General features: G+C 40.6%; 5 protein-coding genes and 1 non-coding gene across 11 annotated transcripts; 3 read left to right on the forward strand and 3 right to left on the reverse strand.

The window, feature by feature from the left end:
* Positions 1 to 3854: 3854 nt before the first annotated feature.
* Positions 3855 to 5474, forward strand: LOC115744661 (putative F-box protein At1g65770). Of its 2 annotated transcripts, XM_030679950.2 has the most exons (2): positions 3855 to 5128; positions 5169 to 5474. In XM_030679950.2, coding segments are annotated over exons 1-2 (1119 nt in total). In that variant the 5' UTR covers positions 3855 to 4011; the 3' UTR covers positions 5171 to 5474. The 2 variants fall into 2 exon arrangements, with proteins under 2 accessions (XP_030535810.1, XP_048140428.1); XM_048284471.1 differs by having other exon boundaries at positions 3856 to 5474.
* Positions 5475 to 5756: 282 nt separating this feature from the next.
* Positions 5757 to 5908, forward strand: LOC115744814. The gene has a single exon (XR_004015853.1). It is a non-coding gene; the product is annotated as a U4 spliceosomal RNA (small nuclear RNA).
* Positions 5909 to 6614: 706 nt separating this feature from the next.
* On the reverse strand, positions 6615 to 9622 carry LOC115744663 (thiol-disulfide oxidoreductase LTO1). Of its 2 annotated transcripts, none has more exons than XM_030679953.2 (7): positions 9459 to 9622; positions 9102 to 9357; positions 8293 to 8549; positions 8082 to 8194; positions 7625 to 7772; positions 7140 to 7272; positions 6615 to 6873 (listed from the first exon to the last, which is right to left on the reverse strand). In XM_030679953.2, exons 1-7 carry the CDS (start codon positions 9564 to 9566, stop codon positions 6821 to 6823), a joined length of 1068 nt encoding a protein of 355 aa, XP_030535813.1. In that variant the 5' UTR covers positions 9567 to 9622; the 3' UTR covers positions 6615 to 6820. The 2 variants fall into 2 exon arrangements, with proteins under 2 accessions (XP_030535813.1, XP_030535812.1); XM_030679952.2 differs by having other exon boundaries at positions 7135 to 7272; positions 9459 to 9620.
* Positions 9623 to 11866: 2244 nt separating this feature from the next.
* Positions 11867 to 14844, reverse strand: LOC115744673 (serine/arginine-rich splicing factor SR45a). Of its 3 annotated transcripts, XM_030679979.2 has the most exons (8): positions 14686 to 14844; positions 14559 to 14578; positions 13719 to 13829; positions 13577 to 13600; positions 13343 to 13439; positions 13102 to 13251; positions 12409 to 12478; positions 11867 to 12318 (listed from the first exon to the last, which is right to left on the reverse strand). In XM_030679979.2, the coding sequence occupies exons 1-8, from the start codon at positions 14686 to 14688 to the stop codon at positions 12128 to 12130; spliced, it is 666 nt and encodes a 221-aa protein (XP_030535839.1). In that variant the 5' UTR covers positions 14689 to 14844; the 3' UTR covers positions 11867 to 12127. The 3 variants fall into 3 exon arrangements, with proteins under 3 accessions (XP_030535839.1, XP_048139799.1, XP_048139798.1); XM_048283842.1 differs by lacking the exons at positions 11867 to 12318; positions 12409 to 12478 and adding an exon at positions 12808 to 13009; XM_048283841.1 differs by lacking the exons at positions 11867 to 12318; positions 12409 to 12478 and adding an exon at positions 12808 to 13012.
* A 4521-nt stretch (positions 14845 to 19365) lies between these two features.
* LOC115744655 (pentatricopeptide repeat-containing protein At3g46790, chloroplastic-like) lies at positions 19366 to 23441 on the forward strand. Of its 2 annotated transcripts, none has more exons than XM_030679940.2 (2): positions 19366 to 21427; positions 23327 to 23441. In XM_030679940.2, exon 1 carries the CDS (start codon positions 19618 to 19620, stop codon positions 21196 to 21198), a length of 1581 nt encoding a protein of 526 aa, XP_030535800.1. In that variant the 5' UTR covers positions 19366 to 19617; the 3' UTR covers positions 21199 to 21427; positions 23327 to 23441. The 2 variants fall into 2 exon arrangements, with proteins under 2 accessions (XP_030535800.1, XP_030535799.1); XM_030679939.2 differs by having other exon boundaries at positions 23335 to 23435.
* Positions 23329 to 24172, reverse strand: LOC115744672. The gene is made up of 2 exons (XM_030679978.2): positions 23811 to 24172; positions 23329 to 23666 (listed from the first exon to the last, which is right to left on the reverse strand). Exons 1-2 carry the CDS (start codon positions 24034 to 24036, stop codon positions 23329 to 23331), a joined length of 564 nt encoding a protein of 187 aa, XP_030535838.1. The 5' UTR covers positions 24037 to 24172.
* Between the last annotated feature and the right edge of the window lie 1411 nt (positions 24173 to 25583).

A 25583-nucleotide genomic window follows, 5' to 3' on the forward strand; every position in this document is an offset into this window, starting at 1 on the left:
CATGCTACGAAATGGCAGAAGAAAAACAATAGAAGACTCATCTCCGTGCCCGGGGGTGGCAACGAGAACTAATAATCGATGATGTTTATTGCTGGTTGAAAACTAATTCCAAACCCCTCTTTCGCCTTGTTTCTGCCCTAGCCATCAAGAATTTCTGGAAGGGTTTCTTTTCTAGCCTGCCATTTCACATAAAAAATCAATCAATGTCTTCCAATCGAAATCTCGAGCTTATTTGCCCCTCCTCGCGTCTCTAGCAATCGCCAGACTGTCTTCACAATGGGGAGATCGGCCCCATCGTCGAAACTCCCGACGGAGTTGTGGTCGATGATCGGGAAAAAACTCGACACCCAAATGGACATGGACCGGTTTCGTAGCATGTGTTCGTCGTGGCATTCCTCACTACCTCCCGTCTCAGAGTTGCAGCTCGGAATTGGAGAGGCCCGGGTCTATCTTCTCGAGCCGCCACCAACGTCTACGGAGCTACCATTTTTCACAACGGAGATTACAACGCCGTCTAGCACTTCTGCTTTTTCTCCTGCGAAGGCATTTGCAACCTGTGGATGCAAAGCCGTGTGGTGCTTGTCAGTCTTCTTCGTTACCTATTTAATCTGTCTTATCCTATGCAACCATGGCGTGTTCGTCAGAGAAACTCGAGCTCGCATCTTCTTCAAGTTGTTCCGACATGGAATATTTAAAGATCAGAGTATAGAAGAGAACTATAGTCTTTGCGAATTGTAGAAGAGGATATAGAGAAGCAAGAAGAGAGAAGGAGCTCCTCTTTGTTTGTTAGTGAGCACGCGGTTGTGACCAGCTATGAACTTAGTCGTAGCCGACGCGATGCTTATGGAAATTGTCGGTAAAGCAAAGATCGCTCATTAACAAATCCGCGCCAAGACGCTTGGATGTTTTGCAAAGATACTGGATTTTGTGGAATGCTTTCCTGATGGAAGTAAAAGTGCCCAAGCAATCTGCTCATGTTGGAACAGAAGGCTTTTCCTACATGGCTTTGTTTCAGGTGTTTTGGCTCGTCCTAGAGAGAGAATGGCTTTGTTCCTAGTCTGCTTTAACTCAGGCACTCACGAGCATCTCTGGACATTGCTCTGTTTTCGGAGCAAAAGAACACTTTAAGTACCAATATTTGTGTACGGTGCTCACTTTGATGTCAATATTTTTTTTATCGCTTAAATACCAATTTTTTTGAAAAATGATTATTTAAGTATCAACTCCGGTGACGTCGCCGAAATTTCTTGCCGTTGACACTAAAGTGATCTTTTTTTCTCCGATTAGTACTAAAATGATTATTTTTTGGATCACTTTTATTGTCATTTTTTTTTAAAAACGATTATTTAAGTGCTAACTTTGGTGAGGTCGTGAAATTTCTCGCCGTTAGTACTAAAGTGATTGTTTTTTTCTCCGATTTGACACTTAAATGATCTCCAAAAAATATCGATACGAAAGTGAGCGCCGTACGCAAATATTGGTACTTAATGTATCCTTATGCTCTTTTTTCTGCTATTGCTAATGATGGCATAATCTATCATCCACTTGTTCTTCATCGGCAAACCCGATAGTACCATTAAGCTCCAGAGAAAAGAGTTCCTTGAACGCGGCTGCAAAGCATTGGGAGTTGATGCTTCTCATATGGGGAAGGAAATGAGTTCCCATCAGATCGAACGTTTTCAGCACAAAAAAAAAAAAAAAAAGAGAGAGAGAGATCTAGAAATCGGGAACTGCTCTAGAATCGGCTAGCTTATATAAATTATTCCACACCACACCGGTTTTTTTAGATTTTTCCAACATCTAACACAACTTAAATGTTCATTTTAAACACCTATTATGAAACAACACGCATGCATTTTCACACCGACCATGCCACTATGAAATGGGGATGTCCTGTCCAATCAACTCAGTTGTATTTAAGGAAAAATTATTAAAAAAGTCATAAATCTATCTTATTTTTGTTAATTCGGTTTTATATCTTTTAATTTCGTTAATTAAGTCATAAACCTTTTGTATTTATGACAATTCAATCATAAACTTTTTTTTGTATCAATTCAGTGTTAAACATTTTATATTTATATAAATTCAATCCATCCGACCAACTTTGATCAGACTGCATCGACATGACAATTTTTAATAATATTTTGATACTTTTCTCAAATTTATATTTTTTTGTTCTTTTTATTTTTTTTATTTTTGGTTCTTCTTCTTCCTCTAGCCACCGGCTATCGGCTAGAGGCGGCTGAAGGGGAGGGCCAGGCGGCCACCAGCGTCGTTGGGTGAGGCCAAATCACGCCATGGGTGGGCGAGAATCGACCTTGCCAAATCTAGATGAGGCCGAGATCACCCAGCCATGGCATCACCATTGCCAATTCCTTCCTTCGAATCCCTCGTCTTGTTCCCAAGCTAGCCACTCCTCTCTCTCTCTCTCTCTCTCTCTCTCTCTCTCTCTCTCTCTCTCTCTCTCTCTCTCTCTCTCTCTCTCTCTCTCTCTCTCTCTGTAACTTTAGGTTTGAGTTGGAGGAAGGAACAGGCAAAGGCGACGCCATGGCTAGCAAGGCCGAGCCTCGCCTAGCCATGGCGTGGCTTGGCCTCACCCAACGATGCCGGCACCAATGGCCCTCTCCTCTAGCTGGTTGCCGGCAAGCCAGCGGCGGGAGGAAGAAGGAGAACTAAAAAACCAAAAGTTTTACAAAAAAATAAAACTATAAAAAATAAAAAAAATTAGTAAAATATTATTACAAATTGCCACGTTAGCGCTAACCCGACAAAGTTGGTTGAATGGACTGAATTGGCATAAATGCAAAAGATTGATGACTAAATGGACATAAAAAAAAAAAGGTTTAGGACTGGATTTGTACAAATGCAAGTGGTTCATGACTGAATTGGTAAAATTAAAAAGTTTATTACTGAATTGACAAAAATGCGATATGTTTAAGATATTTTTGACAATTTTTCCTAGTATTTAGATATATTGCTTCCTGTTTCATCGGTGTTTATTGTGACCATCAACGTAAAGAAAATATTTAGTGGTTTGCAAGCGCCACATCAGCCGCCGATGTGGCGTGCAATTTTTTTTTTTTTTAACCATGAACCAATTAGAACTTAACATATGAATATGACCTGGCACCTCCGCCATTGGTGATGGCAAAGCGAGACGGGGAAATTGGGCTCAAAGTGACCAGAGATGGAGGAAGAAACGCATGAGGAGATGGGAACCGACATGGATTGAGATTTTTTATTTGTCATAGGCCAAATCCAGGCCTATATATGTGTGTGTGTGTGTCAAGCTCTAATTGGGACAAGATGAAATAGCTGCCGATGTGACGCTTGCAGATCGGAACAGAATTCCCTAACATTGTTTGGCATGTTAGAAGTGACATGGTAGATTCGGGCCATCCAAATAAAAAATGAACGCCCCAATTGATCCACATCACTAGATATTTTCTCGCCTATATGGGGCCCAGCGAGCAAATAAAGAAAACAAGAAACAAATGAATGGAAGGAAAAAAAAAAAAAAGCGAGAAAAGTCGAAACAAAGGAAAAAGACAAAAGAGAAAAAGGCGAAACGAGGAGAGAGTGCGGATTGTCTGCGTGGAGTTAGTGCCGGAGAGAGGAAAGAGGAAAACAGCGTAGGGGATGCGAGTCTCGGCCCAGCGAGCGAAGAGCAGGGGAAAGAAAGAAGAAAACAGGGCTGCCATTTTCTGGTCAATTCGAAGCTTAAACATCGACGGAATTGACTCACATTTTGGTACGTTGTTCGTGAGATCGAGGACTACGAATTGATCTCCGAATTCTCTAATCATGGTTAGGATTTTTGTTATCTTATTTGTATTGTTGATATTGAGTGCCTCTGTGCGTTACTGAAGAGAAGCCTTTGCGTATCCTTCGTTACAATTGGAAAGCAGGACCTACTAGACTGGGGTGGCAAAACATTCGCCGTCTTCCTATCGAAATCTCGAGCTCAATTGCCCTCCTCGTGTCTCTGGACGATCGCCAGGCCGTATTGCGATGGAGCGATCGGTCCCGTGGCCGGAACTCCCGACTGAGTTGTGGGCGATGATCGGGCGAAAGCTCGACACCCACATGGACGTAGACCGGTTTCGCAGCGTCTGTTCGTCCTGGCGTTCCTTGATACCTCCTGTCCCGGCGTTCAAAATCAGAATTGGAGGGACCCTCATTGAACGCATGGTCTATCTTCTCGAGCGACCACCGTGGTCTCTGGAGGACTCGCAGTGCTCTCCGTCTCGCGAAGGTTGGTTGATCAAGGTCGCTGGAAAGGCCACAGAAGATGAGGACTTAAGTGGTCAAGGCAAGTTTCAGCTCTTCAATCCGCTCTCAAGCCTACCCATCTTGTTCGAAGACGGGACCTTTCCTAAGGTTTTGTGTCCTATGGATTATAGGGTCACTGACATTTTTTCAGAACTTTATCTCATAGGAGGGTATGGACAAAGTTATGAAGCAAAGAAGGTGGTCATACTTCGGGATTCTCCAGGGACCGCTCTAGAGGAGACTTTGGTTGTTGGGATTTTTGGTAAAGGGAAGCTAAAGTATTGGAAACATCAGGATGAGGATTGGAATGCGTTGGACGATCCGAATTGCCAATACGATGATGTCATTGCTTACAAAAGGCAGTTTTATGTTGTTGATAGGTTTGGCATTGTGTCCTGGATCGATCCTTCTTTTAAGATCGTGCAGTTCTCACCTCGTGTTTGCGGCGACGGCAGGGTCGGGGACCGGAAGCACCTGGTGGAGTCAGGCGGAGATCTCTATGTGGTGGATCGATATTTCGATGAGGAGGATAAACGTTGTGGGATGGCTGCGATGGATACTGCTAATTTCAAGGTTTATCGGCTGAATCAAGAATGGGGAAAATGGGATGAGATAAGGGATCTCGGTGAAGTTGCTCTCTTTCTGGGCGATTACAGTTCCTTCTCGGTGATGCTGAAAGGATTCAACGGATGCAAGGGGAACTGCATATATTTTACAGATTGCAGAGACAGGAGAGTTCGAGTATTTGATATGCCGGATCGCAGCATCAAGAAGGCATTGTGTTCGCCCGATCACCTGAGGATCCTGTGGCCACCCCCGGCTTGGATCGCCCCGAATGGGTTCGTCCTGAGTCCTTGCTCGCGCAAGGAGCTGATATTCTAGTTAATTCAGAGCAGAGCTCGTGAGTTGGATAAGATACAATGAGAACCGGCGTGTAATTGCTTAGTTGAACAGGGAGAGGAAAGAGTTTTTATCTTTTTCCAATTTGCATTTGCGTACAACCTTGATGATCAAATATTTTTGCATGCTTGTTTTGCCTTCTTTCTTTTGTCATTTTTAAGCTGTGAGGGACAATGTAGTTCTTCGAGTTTGTCCTACTCTCTGCTCCCGCCGTGCCATGTCTCGTTACCGTCTTTGTCGATCTCATCCTATTCAATTCCGGGCATATGCGTGAAATCAGAAGCAGGTGAAGATTTAGATTTTCTGGTTATGGCACAGTGATTCCTGATTCTCAGCTTACGGCGGACTGTGCTGAAAATAATTTCTTCCTTGTCTGCATATGATGTGCCTTCAACTTGAGTTTCATCTTTTGCATTACCTTTAATGTGGCTAATGAGAAGCCTGAGTAGGAAGGAACAGAAGACCGGCATGGAATGAACTAAGTGCATTCCAAAGTGGCATGGAAGGTGTCCCACATTGACCGGTAGTAACATGGAAAGGTCAAATCAGTTATATATAAACAGGGATTTTCTAATTTGTTCAGTATCTTTGCGCTTGGGGCAATGACGCAGCTAGTGAGGTTCTAACCGAGGCGCGTCTATTGCTGGTTGAAAACTATTTCCAAACCCCCTCTTTGGCCTGGGTTCAAACTCAGACCATTGAGAATTTCTGGAAGGGCTCCCCATTGGGTGAAGCCCTACAATTCTAAGTTCAAAATATGATTGGGATGATTGGGTATTTGCGTGAGTTGTGGCTTGTTATAACCGATCAGAACTTGCCTATTGGAATGCTTTCTTCATGATTGTCCAAAGATATGTTTATTTATAATGGTGACATACCTTTTGCTACCAGAACCGAGCCGGGTCAGTAAAAACCCAGATTTCCTTCACAAATCACATTTGAAGGAGAAGTAAAATCTTCAATGGTTGATGTTCAAGAAGGGATGTTGCCGGGCCAGCAGAAGCACCTGCAGTGTTCTCGACAACTATGGCGAGCTAGTCAGACTGGAGCTTCTTCAAGTACAACGAGAAAGACGGCTGAGAATGAGTCGGTAACCAAGAGGGAGAACGATATGGAATTTGACGGATAAAGGTAGGATACGGAAAGAGACGGATTTGACCAAGTTCTGGTGTGCTATGGCGCTACTATTTCTCACGATTCAATTTTGGGGTTTGAAGTTTGAAATCATTGTTAAAACAGTCAAAATAACTGTTTATTTACTTGATACCCGAACAAGAAGACCCGCCCAAAAAATTTCGATTTGGGTTATAGGTCGGTTCAGTCCGGGAAATATTGACACTCCTGGATGTGCATCAAAACATGTCAATGGACCAAACAATGTACAAGCCTCTCATAGAGACATTTCATTAAATATGTACAGAAAAAGATAGGTACGAGTGACCTGATATTTGAGACAAACGTTACAATTTCCACAAAAGTAAAAAAAAAAAAAAGGAGCTTTCCTGATGCCCAATGATTTGTAAAGCAACTAGTAAAAGAGAAGCACCATCTCAGACTATGTATGATGTGTGCCGGTGTATTGGGAAATGGAAGTTATGCAGATCACAGAGATGAAGCATCTTAGCTAAGTCCTCTAAGTTCGTTAGATTCAAATCCAGATGCTCGGGCAAGCTCTGACAATTCTTGCTCTCCGCTCAAAACCTGCAATGGATGAATTTCGGTGAGAACTCAATTTTTTTTCCTAGACAAGAATCATCAACTCGAAACGCTTTGCAGCAAACACAAAGGAAAGTAATATTGGCCCCTTTCAGCATTTTGTAATTGATGGATCATGCAATCAATGCCCAGAGATGCTGGCGACTATTTTGAGTTAAAGCAGTCTGGAAACAGCTTTTGACCAGGAATAAAGCCATTCTCTCTCTAGGACGAGCCAGAAAACCTGAAATGAGGAAATCCCCATACCTCACCATTTATCAGCCATGTAGGGAAGCCTTCAATTCCAACATCAGCACATTGCTTGGCTATTTTAGTTCCTTTCTTGTATCCATCAGGAAAGCATTCCACATAGTCCAATATCTTTGCCGCGTCGCGTCCAAACATCTGAATGCACATTGTTAATGAGTAAGCTTGTTTCACTGCAAATTTCATTAGCACTATGTCGGCTATGACTAAGTTCATAGCTGGTCACAACCACATGTTCGCTAACAAACAAAGGGGAGCTCCTCTCTTCTACTCCTCTAAGCTCCACTCACCAACAATTAGACAGGACGGGTTTCTGTGAAGTATATCCTCTTCTATATATTGCAAAGAGTATAGTCCTAACTTAAATTCTTAACTTCAGACATATTAAGAGAGATCAATTAGAAGAAGATGCGCAGTCGAGTTTCTCTAATGACCACACCATGGACCCAAAGGAGAAGACAGATCAAATAGATTCTGGAGGACCAATTACCTGCTTTTGTTCCAAACAGTGAGAGCACCAAAAGGCACCATACATTTTTGCACCTATAGAGTGCAAATGCCTTGCAAGAGAAACAGCAAAAGTGCTCGATGGTGTTGTAATCTCGGTTGTGAAAAATGGTATTTCCATTTCAGCAAGGCTGCTCAAATAAAGAAAGAAGAGAAAGTAGCATCAGGCAAGTGCATGCCTTCCAATAAAAAATCGTTAAATGCGAATTCTAATTTCAAGAGATTTATGGTCGTTATTCTAGAGGAAATTCTCAAGCGAAGCTTTTCATTTACAACTCCTTCCAAGAAACACAATATATCTCAACAATCAATGGTGTGAATTGGTATAGAAGACACACCATTCAATTTAGCCAAAATATTTCAACTAAAAAAAATAGCCAAAATATTATATGTTTGACAAAAACTGCAGATGGACTGGAGACTAATAGACGATGTGCCACCTTGAAGGGATTGATTGAGTAGTGCTATATGCAGTGCTCAGCGTAACTACCACCAAGCTCACCATGCATAGCTGTAGTCCCATCGTCTTTTGTATCTCCTCAAACCCAAAATCCTGAGTAGGCAATTGACAGAATCATTAGGTCTTATTCCACTAACCACCACCTTAATCACTAGTACATGAAAGAGAATAGGAATTTACAGAGAGCACACCTTTATGGTAACTAAGAATAAACTGAATGACAATAAAGCTGACAATAGACAGTAAGAGCACGATGCTCCAGAGAATTTTGTGCTCAAAAGGTACAAGAAGTATGCGCTAGCAGTTGCCATGGATGTCGTGATCCCAAGCAAAACCAAACGACCATTAGATTCCCCAAGTCCAAAAGGAAAATCTTTTCCTGTCAACCTTATGCCAAGAGCGGCAACAGTTCCATATGCAATCATTCCAATCAACGGAAGAGGAATGCCTGTGAAGGCAAACATATCGTGATCAAAGTCTGCTTTCAACACAATTCCACGAGAGGATTTAGATGCATTCCTGGTATGCAGATTTATTTGTCTGAATGCATGAGAACGGATGCAGTCAGATTTTATTTAAGCCAATCACTAAAGCATAGTGCTATCAAACGCAGTCGGATGCATCAAGGCATAAGTTAAACCCCGTTCCCACATGCCAAAAACCAGCATATCAAGTCGAAGAAGTGACAAATGCAAGATTGCTGCAACTTCACATTGCAAATGATCAAGATGCCTAAACAGCCAAAAACATATGCTAAAGAGTGCAGAGATTCATCTAATGCTCCCTTCTCTCAAATTTCCGCTAAAAACGACTATCAAACAAAGCAAAGCAATTGTGAAAAAGGCTTTCTCTAAGGTTCGCACTTCGGACAATAAAGTCCCGTAAGTTTCTGGAAATCTATCGTACTTCATCGCAAGAATATTAAGGAAACAAAGGGTATTGATAATTTAGCAGTAGAACGTTACTACACAGATCAAAAAGTGGAGACTGAAGAGAATACCAAAAACAGAAGCATAATCGCTGTTGAGCACGTCACCGCAGCTGCTGCCGCCGATAGGGCAAAACGCGTCTGAGTTTGTGAGCTTGAGATACGTCAAGTACGCAGTCTCGCAAAACCCTACGCCTCCAATACCCGCGCACAACTTGTAAGTCGAGCCGCTCGACGATGAAGCAGCACCAGCAGTAGCAGAAGACAACGACGACGTGCCGGCCTCCGATTCTGACTCCTGGCTCTCTCCGGATGACGAGCACTTCACCTGAACCACAAAAGCTCTGAGCTCACGAGTACGGGAAAGAAAGAAAAAAAAAACTAAATTGGCGAAATACATAAGACGAAGGTGGTCGTCCTGCGTCGCACCTTGAATTGAAGTGATCGACGAGCGAAGGGAGGAGGAACCAGGCGAAGAGAGGCTGTGAGGTTGGAGAGGAATGGAGAAGATGGCGGCGCGTTGAGGAGACGCGCCATGCTGTTTCCTGCTCCTTTCGTGGCTTCTGCGTCTTCCAGTTTCAGTTCTTCAAACTTTCGGTTGATTCGGTTCACCGCCTCAAAAACGTAGCTGCCGAATCGAACCGTGGCACGTCTGTGGGAGCCTGCCGGGTGACGGGTCGGTTCAAGTACCGGTCCGATTTGGATCCACGGTCCAACCTGACAAATTTACTTAGGGTTTTCTCTTTGACCAAAAAAGAAAATTGGCCAAATTTCTTTTGGCCACTGTTTTATGATTCGGGATGTTTAGCATTCGCCACTCGGCATAAAATAAATGTTAACAAAACACTTGAAAAAATGATGTAAATTGTCTTGAATTTTGACCAAACGTGCAATTTCTTTAGCCATTTGATTTATTTAATGTGACCTATGAATTATTGGTAAATATTTTATTTAGTCTTTCCATTTATTCAAATGAGAAATCAGAAATTCTTTGATAACATGAACTACTATATGTCGAGTTTGACTTTTTAGAAATGATGAGTCAACATATTCATATGTCAACCGATTTACTTTAAGAAAGACAAAAAATTAATAATAATAAGTACTTCAAATGACCCTCTTCCTCAGACATCAATATTTCTTCTTCTTCCTCCTCAAAATCAAACTTCTAAGCAAATTGCTTGGAGCCTCATGATAAAGATGGTTTGATGGGTTGAGTTCGATGTTGGTGACGATTCGAATCTAGGGTTTGCACAGGGCACACTGCCTATATATATGCATGTCGGTGAAAATGTCAAATCCAATCAATTTGAAGGCGAGGTTGATCGAGTCGGAGAATTCTATTTCGACCAGAGAGTGAGAGCCATGTAGAAAGTGAAAGAAGAAGAAAAGTCTGTTTTATTTTTTGGTCGGTGGCCTCTGTGTGTGTGTGTGTGTGTTTTTTTTTTTTTTGGTCGAAAATGTGGCCTCTGTTGGAATGCGCAGGTTTGAGTTCTTTTGCAATAATATCTCACGTAAAAATTTCTTTTCCTTGATTTCTGATAAATATCTTGCGATGACAATTCATATGCAAGTTTTTTTTTCCCAGTGTTCAAACTTAATATTTGTTAACTTGAATTAATAGAAAAATGACATTGAATATTTTTATATAATTTAGATATTAAATTTAATATTAGTAAATAATTTAAAGATCATATTAAATAAATTAAAAATCTAAAGGCGCATATCCGACCAATGTTTAAAAATCTTTTATGTTATTTTCCAGAACACTCTCACCCATTTAACCATCGATGGGGCATTTTCTAAATCGTGAAGAGAGTAAATCAAAGACCCGAATCTTTTACATTCGTTCGATTTTGAGATCACGGCATGATACGTCTGCATTGACATTCGACCTGTCTCAACCAACTATAGTGTTGGAGCCACGTCATTTTTCCTCATTTGCACGACATTCGTAATGCATCATTCTCGTGGCCAATTTTTTTCTCCTCGCGGATATGCAACTACTCCATAATTCTCTGGTTCACGTAAAGCTTCGTGAAAGAAATAAGAGAACCGAAACGCCTCCGTGTACCCTCGAGGTTTCAGGAAAGTAACAAGAAAGTCAAGGCGTCATAGTTTTCAGAACCTCAAAGTTACAATAATCATGCTCTCTTACTAGATCTAGTATTCTTTGACCGGTCTATCTCGTCCATATCGCTCTAGTCCATTACATTGCTTGTCAGAGTCAACTCTATAGCTTAGTAATGCTATAAATGAGCTCCTTTGTTAGTTAAGTTTAGATCTTAGAATAACCACGAATTGTCTCCTTTTGCGCATTTCAAGCCTCTTTTATCAGTGGATCATGAGATTCTTATCATTTCTGTTTGTGAATTTTCACTGATACAGCAGATCCTACCAAACAATGAACAAAGCAGGATATGTAAATATCCAGCTCTATTTCGGCAATTCACCAAACAATAGATAGAATATATCAAAATACTTAAATTTCATATCCTATCTTAACCCATCTTAATCAGACTTGAAATCCAAACAACCAATTATAACCACAGTGTACTACCTTCAAGGCATAGACTACAAAAAGACCATTTAAGTACCTTTTCAGCTCCAAATGCTAAAACAAACAGCCTCCCGGTACTCGGGTAAACAATCCCAAACATAGCTCCTATCCATTTAATAAGCATTAGAAAACACCTCAATCCTGTCATTGACACCTAGACAAGATTATATGGCCCATCTTCAACAGCTGTGGTAATTGGCATGTTACTATGCCCTTATACTTGAACAGAGAATCTGGAAACACCATATCATCACAAAACATCATGCCACACACTTCATAAAGCAAAATTCAACTTCATATTACAGATCATCAACCAACAAGTTCTAGACATCGTGCCACACACTTCATAAAGCAAAATGCAACTTCATACTACAGATCATCAATCAACAAGTTCTAAAGTATGACGCATGACCATAACAAAGAGATATGAAGAGCAACTGTTTCGTAAACCTCTAGAAGACAGCCCGGTAACAAGTCACACCTAGTCCAACCACGATATCCCTTGGCAATTGGTCATACATTTTCCTAAGAAGAACAATCACCTAGAACCACGAGGAGAATAGATAGGTGACCTTGATCTGTCCCTCCTTGACCTTCCACTGTAAGGTGAGCGCCTGGGAGAATAATCACGACCACCTCGATATGGTGAGCGCCTTGGGGATCTACGGTAGCCATAATCCTCCCGGCCACGATACCTACCACCACGGTCACCACGATCACCACGATAGCCTGTTTGCAATGCAAGAGTACAAATTTGTCTCAGAATCTTCAAAGAACACCTATTTCCATTGTCAGAAAAATGGGAAGCAAAACCCTCACCGTGGTCCCGAGTGCTCTTCAATCCAAGATATTGCCCAGGAGTTGGAGTCCGTGGTCGCTTCCTCCGTGACTGAAATAAAAAATGCATTACCTCAATATCGTGATCTCTCCCAAGGAAAGTACCCAACTAAAGATAATCAACCCATCATTCCAAAGGTTGGCCATCCAAAACACTTCTGCTACAGGCTCCGTTGCCAATTTCAATCACCACACAAACTTGAAGAAAGTACATCCTTCTAGATATAGTCCATCCAAACAACAAGAATTACAAAAAAAAATATATCTCAAATTGTGTGAAAGAAGTCAACAGGAGTAAAAGGTAACAAAAACCACACACAAAGATTAGTTTTCCAACAAATGGATGCCGGATATGAGATACCATATAATTCTGACTAGAAAGTTGTTGCTAATGTCCGTTGATTAGTTGAGAGTTGAAAGTGAATGCTGAGGTTGTATGGTTGTTGCAATATAGTTGCTATGTTTAGTTGATCAGATGCTTTTGAAAAGCTGTTAAAGCCGGCCATTGATCAAGCTGTTTCACTTAAGTTGACATGGATGAACTCATCATCTTTGGTTGCTGCCAACATAGCTGACGCAAAGTCTTCTGAATGTATCCAGAAAACCTCCAAGTTAAGAAGAAAGCTAGGTAATAAAAAATCTCACTACTTGCCAAGATCTGTAATATCACATTACCTTCTCAACAGTGATGTACCTCCCTTCTAAGACAGACTGATTCAGATACTTGACGCAACGATTAGCATCCTCAACAGTGTCCATGGTCACAAATGCAAAACCGCGAGAGATGCGTGTGCGAGGCTCCACCACGAGGAAGCAAGAAGCGACCTAAATTTCAAAGTCAACTCAGCACCTAATGCCAGACAGGAAAAGAATGTTCACAGCAATTCGAAATGTGAACTCCGATGAAGCTACTGACCTTCCCCTCTTTCGAAAAGTGGTCTTCTAGTTCCCTTTCAGTGACCCTAGTGGATAAACCGGTCACATAAAGTGCATTCCCAGGATTATTATCATCCCTAGAATATAAATTTCACAAAAGTGGGTAAGTATAAGCGGCAGTGAAAGACAGACTAGAGCAAGCAAAACCATCGTCAACAAGTATCACACATGCTTGTGAGAATTGAGATATACGGAATGAAATGCTAACACTTACCTGCCATGACTTCTGGATCTTGATCTGGATCAGAATACACCGGCATACCACACAAATACAAAACCAGATTTCAGACACTGAAAGGACCAGTGGGCAGAAACTCATAACACCATAAACTAATGAATTCAAACCCTTCCAATACCTTCCACGGCTTCTGGACTGTGACCTCGGCCGGTGCTTGGACCAGGACGGGGACCTAGACCTGGACCTAGACCTTGACTGCTCTCTCCAAGGTGACGGGGATCTTGAATACCTAATTAACAAGTGAACATGGATTTAACATTTCAAAGCAAGCAATATGTCTTGCCCCATGTTGTGTATTGGACTATTATTTGACCAAAGCACGACGGATGCACATTGCTCTCGTAGCAAAAGAGATATTACCACTATAAGTTCCTACTCCTTGTTATTGATATATGATGCAAACAAGACCAAATAGAGCAAACACGCGCAATGCATTTTCTTGAAGGCTTCATAAGCTCGTGATATAGCCTAATTGGGCTTTGCCTCAATACATATGTTTCACGTCATCTAGGGACTGAAGCATTAACAGGGAGACCAGACACAGGAATTTTATTGTGCACACAATTAACTCTAGCAACTTAAACACCAACCAGCCTGGAAAAGTGCCTTGCTGCATACCCAGCAGACATGAAAAGGCGCATGATGCCATAAATGCTAATTTCTCGATGTGCACATCGAGATGAAATCTCCGAGACAGCATCAATAGGAGGAAAAACAGGTTCCCAGTCGCTCTGGCCAAAGCGTCAGTTCACAAAGTAACAAATGAACAATGTAATCTACCCATCCACTCGTTTGAAGCCACAAATGAGCACCGGATCTTTCGATAGAGCCGAAAAAAGACCAAGGCGCATAATTCTTGACCTAGACAAGCTAATTGGAGCGCACACGACGTCATCAAGACATTAAACTCGTCGGTAAATCAAAGAAAAAACAATAAACCAGTCGGATCGAAGCTTACTTCTTGCGAGGAGAATCTGCCTGCAAAGAATAAAGAAGAAAACAAGAGCCACTCAGTCACTCACAGATCCCACATACGAGATCGAGAAAACACAGTGAGAGAGAGAGAGAGAGAGAGAGAGAGTTGCCATTATCGAGCAAGGAGTCCGAACAAGCGAGGCCGAAAAGCGAATTAGGGTTTGTAAGAGACAAATGTTCCTCCCGAAGATGCAAAGCTCTAGGGTTTGCAGAAAGGGAGACCCGGAGAGGGAGCGAGGGGACTCTATCGAGACGGAGCAGTTTTTATACGCGTGACTCTTTCGGCTCGGGTTAAATGCTCTGCGATTAGAGCACCTGGCTCGGTCGGTCCGACCGGTTTCGTCCCTCTCGGCCCGGAAAATAGAGGAAACATAGGTAAAAATTTATTTTTCAGCTCGAGCCTATTCTTAATTCGTAAAATTAACTTTATTATTTTCACTTATCTTATAAAAAATAACCTTGAAGTGTTTTCATTTGCAAAGCAAAAAGATCATGAAATACTTTACAACTCATGTCAAGTAAATATACAATTCCCACCCAAAATAATTTACATACGATTTGTCGGTTTAAATTAGTGACCTCAATCTCTAAGGCTTCTTTCTTTCGCGGAAAATGCGACGCTTTCGGAAAATATTTTCTGAAAAGTTATTTTACAAGAAAATGAGAATGTTTTTTGGTGTTTAGCTAAACTATGAAAAAGACCCGAAAAATATTTTTCGTCTTTTGGTATGGAAAATCATATTCCTCCATGAACTCCTTTCAATAATTTTTTTTTATTTTTCTGTTTTTTTCTTCTTCTAAAAAATGTGAATTTTTAATTATTTATTTTTATCTTTTTTCTTTTCTCCTCCTTCCTCCAAACCACCACTCCTTCTTCCTGCAGCCACCCTACGATGGCCATGACTCAGCCCGGCGATCTCGGACTCACCCGGGGCCGATGAGCCACTAGCTCGACCATGGCCGATGAGCTTGAGGCTCGCCAGATCTACGCAAGTTCGGCCAAGGTCAACAAAGCAAGCTAGCCCAAGATTGCCGAGACCAACCGCCTTAAGCTCGACGGGCCGATTCATGGCCATCGCAAGGCAGCCGGAGGAAGGAGGACAAAGTGGCGGCTGGAGGAAGATTGAGCAGCAGTATGGAGAAAGGAAGAAGGAGGAGGAGGTAGAAGGAGAAAAAAAAAACTCAAAAATTAAAAAGAAAATATAAAATATACCAAATTTCAAAAATAAATAATGAAAATAAAGTAAAAATAAATAATTATAAACGAAGGAAGTGTGAAAGAGATGAGGAAGGAAAGATGAGAAAAATGATCCTCACTTCTCAAAAAAGGAAATCATTTTTCTCAGTTTTAGAAGGAAATTTTCAGTTGACCAAAAAATATTTTTCTCGACCACATATTTTTCGCCCTCCAGACGCTAGAAATTGAGAAAAATATTTTTTTTTAAAAAACTTTTTCATGAAACAAACGAAACCTAAGTCAAAAAATCTGCTTGAACCGCCTCCCCCCCTCCCCAAAAAAATTATATCAACCCGAAAAGATTGCAGTCGCGTTCAAATGTAAATAGCCAGAAATCTCAGATAGCGTATGTGGCATATAACTCGGGTCTCATCCTCTTACCTTGCAAGGCATGCTTCCAATCATAACCACAAATGGACAACATCGCGAGACCAGACAAGCACAAATCTCAGACCTTTAGGAGCTGGCTGTGACTCATAAGCTTAGGTCTCATCCCCGTTCTCTTGAGGAAGCTCTTTCTCTTGGACAAAACTCGAAGTCCATGGGTCAAATCCGACAATTACTCGTAGAAACACACATACGTTGACAGGAACAGAACTTAAATAAGAAAAAAAATACTAAACAATACGTTGGATACGTTTATTGTAAATATTTGAATACGATGGATTTCGTTTTAGAAAAGATAAAATCTCAAACACTTTTTACATTTCAACGATTCAATTATGTAATTGGACGTTTCTAAAGTTATGATATCTGACCTTACAAGGAATCTGAAGTATGATCGACGATCCCGAGTTCTTTTACTCCATTCAAAAAGTCTTTTCTGCCGGACGACTCCTAGGAGGCTAGAAGGGCCCTACTATCGGCCCTTATGGGCAATCGAGAGAAAGGGCCGAAACAAAATAAAAACCATTAATTGGGGTAAAGAAATACGAGCAATCAGCGAAAATAGCAAATGTAGCCCCTACCTCTCAAAAATAAGAGGATAGACAGGTCCACGAGTGCCCTACCCCTGAACCAGCAGCCTTCACGCCAAGCAAGACTGCCTTTGTCTCGTTCCTTTCTCCATTCTACCTCCTTCTTTGCTTAGTTTCAATAGAGTCCAAGGCAAAGCAAAATGCCCACTTTACTATTGGATTCGGTCAGCGTCGCTCCTTTAATTATGTCGTGACGTTTTGGTTACAGACGAACGCTTCGAAAGGCGACCCTCTCGAGCTTTCAGCTCTTTCCTAGATTGAAGTAGCCTTTCGTGGCCCTACCAAACGAAAGAAGTCACTATCAAAAAGCTCGCACCCTACACAAGTATGTTTTTGAATAAGACTCCGTCGCCACGATCCAAGCCACCGGAACTGAATAAACGTGTCACAACAGAATGATACAAATCTAAAAACACCTCTTATGTACTTTTTTCTTAATTTTGTGTGGCTATTTGCAAGACAAATATTGACAAGCAGGAGCAATCCTTGCCACGGCACAAAAGCGGTATGTCCTGGTGCACCGGTCGACAACATAACCTCACTTTGACGTAAAAATGACATTTTTCTACTTGCCTTGATCTTCTTCTTGTTTAAAAAAAAAATTAATATGTAAAGATAACTTTTGCATTTAATTTCACCCGTAATTTTAAAAATAGCATAAGATTACATAAATTAGCCTTGACCCAAAATTGCACTTTAGTAATAAATGTATTTTTGTCAAAACCTCATCCGTTGATCACATGTTAATATGATGCCCCTTCATGTGATCAATGCACTCTATAACTTACTAATTGCAACAGTAATAATTTTTTTTAGATACGTCCTAAAACTTATCACTAAAGTGCAATTGAATCATAAAACTTTTAAAAAAGGCAATCAAGTCCTAAAACTTGTCAAATTATCGTAATCGAGTTCTTCCGTTAACTCTATCCAATTAGGCTAACGAAAAATACTGATGTGTCATTTTTTTATTACTTTCTTTTTCTTACGTGGCGCCGACATGGCAAAAACAAAAAAGATAAGTTTAAAAAGACGTCATTTTGATTTAAATTTGATTTTTAATATATCTTACTTAAACTAAATTAAAAAAAATAGCAGCAAAACCAGCGAGGGCCCCAAGCTCTCACCGTTGTCGCACCCACCATCGCTAGAAGGTCGGCAATGATGGGGCGAGGGCTGGCCGTGGTCGCCGGGACCCGACCGGTGGTCGGTAACCCTAGCCGACGGCGAGCAAGAGCCCGTAGGCCCTCGTCGGCTCTTCCGGCAATGGTGGGGGCAATGGCACCAAGGGCCTACAGGGGCCCTCGCTAGTTTTAATCTACTTTTCTTTTCTTTTTTGTTCTTTTTTCAATTTTAGCTTATTTTTTTTCTAAATTTAATTTGATTAATATATTTTGAAAATCAAATATGGATTAAAAAAGACTTCATTTTGGATTTATCTTTCTTGTTTAGCCATGTCGGTGCCATGTAGGGGAGAGAAAGTAATAAAAAAGCTAAGTTTGCATTTTTTTTTGTTAGTTTAATTGGATGGAGTTAACGGAATAACTCAATTGCAACTATTTGACAAGTTTTAGAATTTGATTGCACTTTCTAAAAGTTTTAGAACTCAATTACATTTTTGTGACAAATTTTAGGATTTGTAGTATAAATATCTTTTTTTTTTCACGAAATTGATTTTTTTCATTTTTACTGCCTTGAAGTGGAAGTTGCCAATTTAAATAGAGTTAATACCATGAAAAACCTTAAACTGATACACCTATGACAAATTTACCCCAAACTATTTTTTTGACCACGAAAAATCCTAAATCGGTATATTTGTAACAAATTTATCCCAAACTATGTTTTTAACCATCAAAAACCTAAACTGGTATACTTGTGATAAATTTACCTTAAACTAATTTTTTGACCACGAAAAATTTTAAACCGATACACCCGTGATAAATTTACCCTTCTTTAAATTAGGTTAATTCTACAAAAAATTTCAAATTGATACACCCGTAACAAATAGAATGTAAAAACCCTAAATTGGTACACCCATAAATTGCCACGCCATATAACTTAGCAATTTGACGGTTAAATTTAACGAAAACTAACGAATGGTAAATTTGTCACAGGCATACCAATTTGGGATAAATTTATTACAAGTGTGTCGGTTTGGGATTTTTTGTGATAAAAAAAATAGTTTGGGATAAATTAATTATAAATGTATCGGTTTAGGGTTTTCCGTGATATTACATTTAAATAAGGGTGTCTAAATTTCTTTTTCATTTTGCAAACATCAATATATTAGAAATTTTCTTTTCATAATAAAAATACTGGACAATGTTTTCAAATAAATGACGCATTATTGCAAAGCATAAAATTTTGAAGCAGAAAATATAAGATACATTCAATTAAGATAAATTATGTTCACTATTATTTTCAGAGTGTACAGTGTGATAGTATCACGGTGAAATATTAGGCATAAATTCAGAGAAAATTCTATCATAATTGCCACACATATTTTGTTATTCATAATACTTGTGTGGTTAATATTGCTAAATTATACTGTTACCGTGAAGCTTCTCAAATCGTCAGTGTCGGTTCAACCAAGGCTCACGCAGAGTCTTCCAAATCCTGACCCCGCGTCCATGCAAGCGGACATTCATCCTTCGTGATCGTTTCGGCCACCTTTCGGACGCGTGATTGTAGGGTGCTTTCGGCCTTGGCGTTCACAATGGAGCCACAGCACCCGAGAGAGTTGCGTACATTGTCAAAGCCTTCTCATTCATCTAACAGAATGCGCAGAACGTCGAAAGAGAGTGGCTCGTGATGTTCGATCGAGACCCATGCATCTGCTGAGCCCACGAGGAAAGCTAAAGCATCTGTTCTTCTCCACTGCAACATGTCAAACAATCAGATCCTACTCCAATGGAAGGGCATATAAATGTATCCAGAACAGAGACTCGTATGATTATACGTACCTGTTGGAACGTTGCAGAAGCAGCTCGTGCCTCAAAAAAATACACGCCCAGGTCGTAGTCGGGGGATTTGAGCAGAACCCGTTTCTCGCAGCGAAGCTGGTCGGGGCCTATGGCGAATACGGGGCGCCGAACATGGGCGACGCGCGTAAGGTGTTCGATAACTTGTCGGACAGAGATGTTTTCTTGTGGAATGTGATGATCCGGGGTTATGCGAACTTGGGTCCTTTCGAGGAAGCATTGGACATATACTACCACATGCGGTTAAGTCGCGTCTCTGCTAACAGATACACGTTTCCATTTGTGCTGAAGGCTTGCGGTGCCATGAAATGTACGAAGAGAGGTAAAGTTATTCATGCCCATGTCGTGAAGTTGGCGTTTGACTTCGATTTATATGTTGGGAATGCTCTTTTGGCATTTTATGCCAAGTGTGGGGCGATTGAAATGGCTAGAGTAGTGTTTGGTGAAATCCCTCAGAAGGACATTGTCAGCTGGAATTCCATAATTTCTGGTTACACTTCAAATGGATATGCCGGTGAAGCAATAAAGCTTTTTCGTGCTATGGTGCAAGAGCACAATTTTGTGCCTGATGACGCAACTCTTGTTGGAATTCTACCTGCATGTGCTCAAGCAGCGGCAATACACTTAGGTTTCTGGATTCATGCTTACATTATGAAGTTGGGTATGAAAGTAAATGCTTTCCTCGCTAGTGGGCTCATTTCAACCTATGGAAATTGCGGGCATGTCAAAATTGCAAGAGATGTTTTTGATCGAGTTTGCGACAAGAATATTGTTGTATGGAATGCGATGATAAGGTGCTATGGAATGCATGGTCACACAGATGAAGCACTTGACATGTTCTCCAAAGTCATAGAGCTCGGCCTGTGCCCTGATGGATTGATGTTCTTGTGTGTACTATCTACTTGTAGTCATGCAGGACTCGTCTCAAAAGGGTGGGAAATTTTTCACAGTATGGAAGCATATGGAATTCGAAAAACGGAGGAACACTATGCTTGCATGGTTGATCTTTTGGGCCGGGCCAGGTTACTTGACGAGGCTGCCAGACTCATAGAAACTATGCCCATTCCTGCAGGGAAACATGTCTATGGTGCTCTGCTTGGTGCTTCTAGGGTGCATAATAATATAGAACTAGCGGAAAAAGTGGCGGAGAAATTGTTTGTGCTAGACCCTGATAATGCTGGCCGGTACATACTACTAGCAAAAATGTACGAAGATGTGGGGCGTTGGGAGGATGTTGCCAGAGCAAGGAAGCAGCTGAAAGAAAAGGAGATTAGGAAGCCAATTGGTTGTAGTTCGGTGGAGATCGAGAGCATTCACCACACTTTTGGAGTTCAGGACGAGTCCCACCCATATGCGCAGGAGATCTTTGAAACTCTCAAGAGTTTGGAGGGAATGGAAGATGAAGAATTAGTTATGACTTTAATGTAATTAAAAGGAAAAATGAGGCTTACCGATGTTCTAAGATCAAGAGACACAGTCACTTCGAACCACTTTTCAAGCTCGATAGTTCAACGAGCAAAGAGTGCAGAGTACTAGATATCTTTGTTTCAATCGTACATGGGTGAAAGTATTGGTTCGTCCCTTTCACAATCGCCGCTATGCATATGCGTGATACAGTGGAGATCATTTAACAAATGACCCGGTCGCTCGATTAGAGGTTTGGTTTGATATACTCTTCTTTGGCTTTTATTTTTGCCATCTTTAGTTGGCAAACATTTAATCCTTCTTGCTATCTGATGGTTCTATGTATGGGTGAAGATCAAGCTATTGCACATTAACTGACTGTGCTATTGAGGATTACAAAACTCCATCTTCCTTTTGGTAATTTCTTACCAAACTAAGCAAAATTGTAAAGCATGGGCAAAAGTGTGCTGGTTTTACATATTGGTCAAGATCAAGCTATTGCACATTAATGGACTTTACCGTTGAGAATTACAGAACTTCAACTTCCTTTTGGTAATTTCATGCCAAAAACGAGGCAAAAAGGATGGGCAAAAGAATCTTATTTCAAACCTTTGCATATCCTCTTCGCCCCTGTATCACAATCTGAAATTCGGAATTTCAGATTGACCATCAAAAAATAGGCGCGGGCACTATCATATCCGATTCGCTGTTGACCTCATCAGCATATAACCTTGGATTTTGCTCAACTATTACTTGTGTTGGTTCCTCTGTTTTACATTATTGTTTATTTATGAGGTCTTTTGACTTTTGATCCAGTCTTTCTTCTTGATCTTCTTCCTTTCGTCAACAAAATTTTCTGCCGAATTATTTTGCTTTACTTCACCTGCCTCGTTTTGGACACACTGCAATTAATCTCATCAACCTTACCACCATTATTCAATAGCAGTAAATTTGGTCCATTATTTGCCCAACTGAAGTTGAGGACTTCAAAGTTCTTTGTCAAAAGCATATGATTGGAAGGATAGATATAAACAATTAATGAGTCACCTCAGCACATTAGGTTTTGAAAGGTTCTTGCAAACTTCACCAGTTATGATCCATTACAGAAATTATCTAAGCATTGACAATTTGTTAAGCTCTGGTCTGTACCTCGTGTTTCTAAATTTCTTGTATTATAGGTAAAGAAATGATAGGCAGAAATTTGCGAAGCAACCACTGAAGATAGTGCTTTCCTCCTGGGTACTTCAGATAAATTTCTTCCATAATAGTTATTTTTGTTCATTGCTCCTTTTTTACCTGAAAGCCCTGCCAAAAGTAATTCTTTGACAGTTTCAAGTACTCAAACATTCCTTTCAACTCCTTCACCGAACGTATTGCATTGCGCTATTCTCTTATTTATTTATCACTTTAATGGTCATGGGGCTTCCAATTTTTATCTTGAATATTATAACCTCAAATGATGAAATCTGAGTGAAATGTCATACTCATAGTTTACTCATTCAAAGCTTCTTTTGTATTGCTGTATCAATGTTTGTTAGAGTGTCATCTCACATGTTATGACTTCCTCTTCATAGTTTACTTCTGGATTCAATTATAAACTTTTTGAGCTTGTTTTGTCACTTGACCACAGAAGATTGATCACTTATTCACTGGCGAACCAACCTGTGATCAAATCCTAGTTAGTTCTGAGGACAATCAAAGAGGAGAGCTAAATGTCTACAACAGTTGGATTATATGCATGGAATAATATTTTTACACTTTAACTTGCAATGGGATCGAGAATCTAAGAGACGTATCAAGTTGCTGGTTGCAGTTAATAGTGAGTTTATTCCATTTCACTCTGTGAAATAAACTTTTTATGCTGCATTTTTTTGGTGCATTGTTTTCGTGGTAATTTTGAAGCTACACTTTTCAGCAAAAAAAGAAAGATGCTCAACAATATACTTACAAAAAGCTTCATGCTATTCTGAGTTTATAAATGTGTTTGGGCAGGGCTAATATTTATAAGTAAATAAAAAGCATATTAGGTGCACCTGTTAAGATGATCATACTGAACACTCAATTGCACTTTCTTGCAAATTCTTGTACAAAAACAATGATTAATCAGTATACATATGGTGATATAGTCCAGATTCACTGAATCATCTAACAGAATTACAGCCGAAGTGGTGGTGGAGCAGCTGTGGTTCTTCTCTTCCACAAGTTTATCTCTTTCTTGGGCTCTAGTACCATCTCATTTCTGCCTAGCACAATGGGTGCAGAATGGGGTATGATCTTCTTGACCCCTTCTATTTCTTCATCATCCGAACAATCTGGAACTACTGCTGCACCGTGATCCCTCCAGTCGAAGTTGGTCAGTGCACCGCGTCCACTTGCAAATTTCCTCACATTGGCCAGGGAGGGCACTTTCTCCAGACCGAAAGGCTTACTATTGTCAGCAATATCAGATTTTTGGCCACGTTTTGCCGCCTTGAAGAGCTGAAATTTTGGAGGTGAATGACTCTTTTTCTTTACCTCTTTGGAACCTTTTTCCTCCAATCTGGTCTCTCCTGTCCTAGGCAAGTCCTGCCTGTTGAGCTTGCTTAGCCTCGTGTTTTTCTTCTTGTTCTTCACTTGTCCTATGCACGAAACTATTGGCGAGCCAGGTTCCCGGGCGTCAAAGCTTCCATTCTTCAGCCTTCTTCGAGCATCCTTCGGGATTATTGACGCAGTAGGAACCAAGAGCGCTTTCCCGGGAGTTCTGGGACTGATCGGCGGGCTCTGGAAGGTAACTGCAGGTGCCGCTTTTGGCAGAAACTTGAGCAACATGCCTTTAAGTTTCGATGGCTTCCCCTTCTCCATCAGGTTTGCACTACTGGTCATGCAATTTTATGGTTCTTGAATCCTTAATTCTTGTTCTAGACAGAGTATATATACATATATAAGAATGCAGCGGGAGGTGTAATGACAACAAGAGAGCTAAGGATTTTAGCAAGTGGCAGAATGAGTCAGTTGACCTTTTCATTATGCAGGCATAACAGAGGAAAAGGAGAACATTGGAGTGGTTGACAGAATAATGATTCTTTCAGGTAAATGAACCTTTTTTGTTTTTTGGCCGGCCTCAATTGAGTAACGGGTCTTCACCATTCATTGTGGGTGGATACATGAGGATTGACCTAGCTTTCTTTATGATGATTGTGTCTGAAATTAGATAAGAAACTAGCCATGCTCATTCAGGTCCTGGTTAAAACCTAGTGATTAAGCAAGAAAGCATGCGTCATTGGAGACCAATCACTCAGTTACCCATGCTTAACTCGGAGGTAGAATCGAAACAAAAAAAATCTTGCCGGACCATGCTTCACTCATTCGAATCTAGAGCAAATGATGGCCGTTCGAATCTAGATAGGCCATGATTATTTTCTCCATACTTTTTGCTATGGCTATTCTTTAGGAACTCTCCAAGTGTTATGTCGCGTTCGTCCCCATTGTCATATAGTCGGATTGTCGTAGTCTCTTGGATAATTCGACGCTGCACTAGAATGGATTTTTTCTATTGTTTCGCAACCTAAGGCTAAGCAATTCAAAGCCAGGAGAGATTCTGTTTACTTATTCTTTGACATCATTCATATTTAATTCTACAGGTCTAGAATCTCACATTGGACGTTACACAAAGCCAGTTGGGCGTTAGACAAAGTCAGCCGTCTGTTTTGTAACATTTTTGTATATGTACTCTTTAGTTTTGGGGAATCCGTCACATTGCAAGCCGTCCCTCAAGCAAAAGTCTTTCTGCTTGCTTTTTCATTTTTGGATTCTGCTCTGCCAATGTCGTTCCGTCCAGTCCTTTCCCACCAAAAGCATAGCTACCCAAACTTGGTCTGCCTTTGGCGAGCCTGGGTTTGTTGTCCAAGCTTGTCAAGTCGGGTCAGGTTTGTGTAAGGATTCAATCCCGACACCACAAAATGCGAACAATGTCATGTGAGTATTTGCTCATGGGTTACCTGATCTAGTGTAAATGGAAAATCAGGTGAACGCAATATTTCATATGGTCGAGATATAGCCACCGTGAGCTTATTGTCATCCGAAAAGATTTATTTCGTACCATAACAAAACGACCACTTATACAGTAGGAATAATGCAAACAAGATATTGAGAATCCGCCAGTTGAATCGTCTCCAACTTTGAGATTTGGAGTCAGCCCTAATTTTAAGATATGAGTTTGGGATAATGCAGCTCGAATTTCGAATTAGGACTCAAACTTTTTGCTAGTTAAAGTGTCAGGCAAGCTTACATTTAATTAGAAATGTAAGACTATTACGCCAAATTGATTTAAATTAGAAGTGAATGGGTATTTCAAAAAGCAAATGACAGTTAACCGTTTAAATAAGTTTATTGTATCCGGTGCTAATTAAATTTTATTCACTTCGACATTA

This window comes from Rhodamnia argentea, chromosome 8 (genome assembly GCF_020921035.1).
Source record: "Rhodamnia argentea isolate NSW1041297 chromosome 8, ASM2092103v1, whole genome shotgun sequence".
NCBI classification, from domain to species: domain Eukaryota; kingdom Viridiplantae; phylum Streptophyta; class Magnoliopsida; order Myrtales; family Myrtaceae; genus Rhodamnia; species Rhodamnia argentea.

Excerpts from the sequence above, each read along its gene's own strand:
- LOC115744661 (XM_048284471.1), top strand. The coding sequence starts at position 4,012 with ATGGAGCGATCGGTCCCGTGGCCGGAACTCCCGACTGAGTTGTGGGCG.
- LOC115744663 (XM_030679952.2), bottom strand. The coding sequence starts at position 9,566 with ATGGCGCGTCTCCTCAACGCGCCGCCATCTTCTCCATTCCTCTCCAAC. Across the intron at positions 8,550-9,101 it reads CGATTATGCTTCTGTTTTTG|GCATTCCTCTTCCGTTGATT; the intron begins GTATTCTCTTCA and ends TTGCCTTCACAG. Across the intron at positions 6,874-7,134 it reads CATGGCTGATAAATGGTGAG|GTTTTGAGCGGAGAGCAAGA; the intron begins GTATGGGGATTT and ends CATCCATTGCAG.
- LOC115744673 (XM_030679979.2), bottom strand. Across the intron at positions 13,440-13,576 it reads AGATCCAGAAGTCATGGCAG|GGATGATAATAATCCTGGGA; the intron begins GTAAGTGTTAGC and ends TTTATATTCTAG. Across the intron at positions 13,252-13,342 it reads ACTTTTCGAAAGAGGGGAAG|GTCGCTTCTTGCTTCCTCGT; the intron begins GTCAGTAGCTTC and ends TTTGAAATTTAG.
- LOC115744655 (XM_030679940.2), top strand. The coding sequence starts at position 19,618 with ATGCATCTGCTGAGCCCACGAGGAAAGCTAAAGCATCTGTTCTTCTCC.
- LOC115744672 (XM_030679978.2), bottom strand. The coding sequence starts at position 24,036 with ATGACCAGTAGTGCAAACCTGATGGAGAAGGGGAAGCCATCGAAACTT. Across the intron at positions 23,667-23,810 it reads CGCCCGGGAACCTGGCTCGC|CTCCAAAATTTCAGCTCTTC; the intron begins CAATAGTTTCGT and ends AGAGTCATTCAC.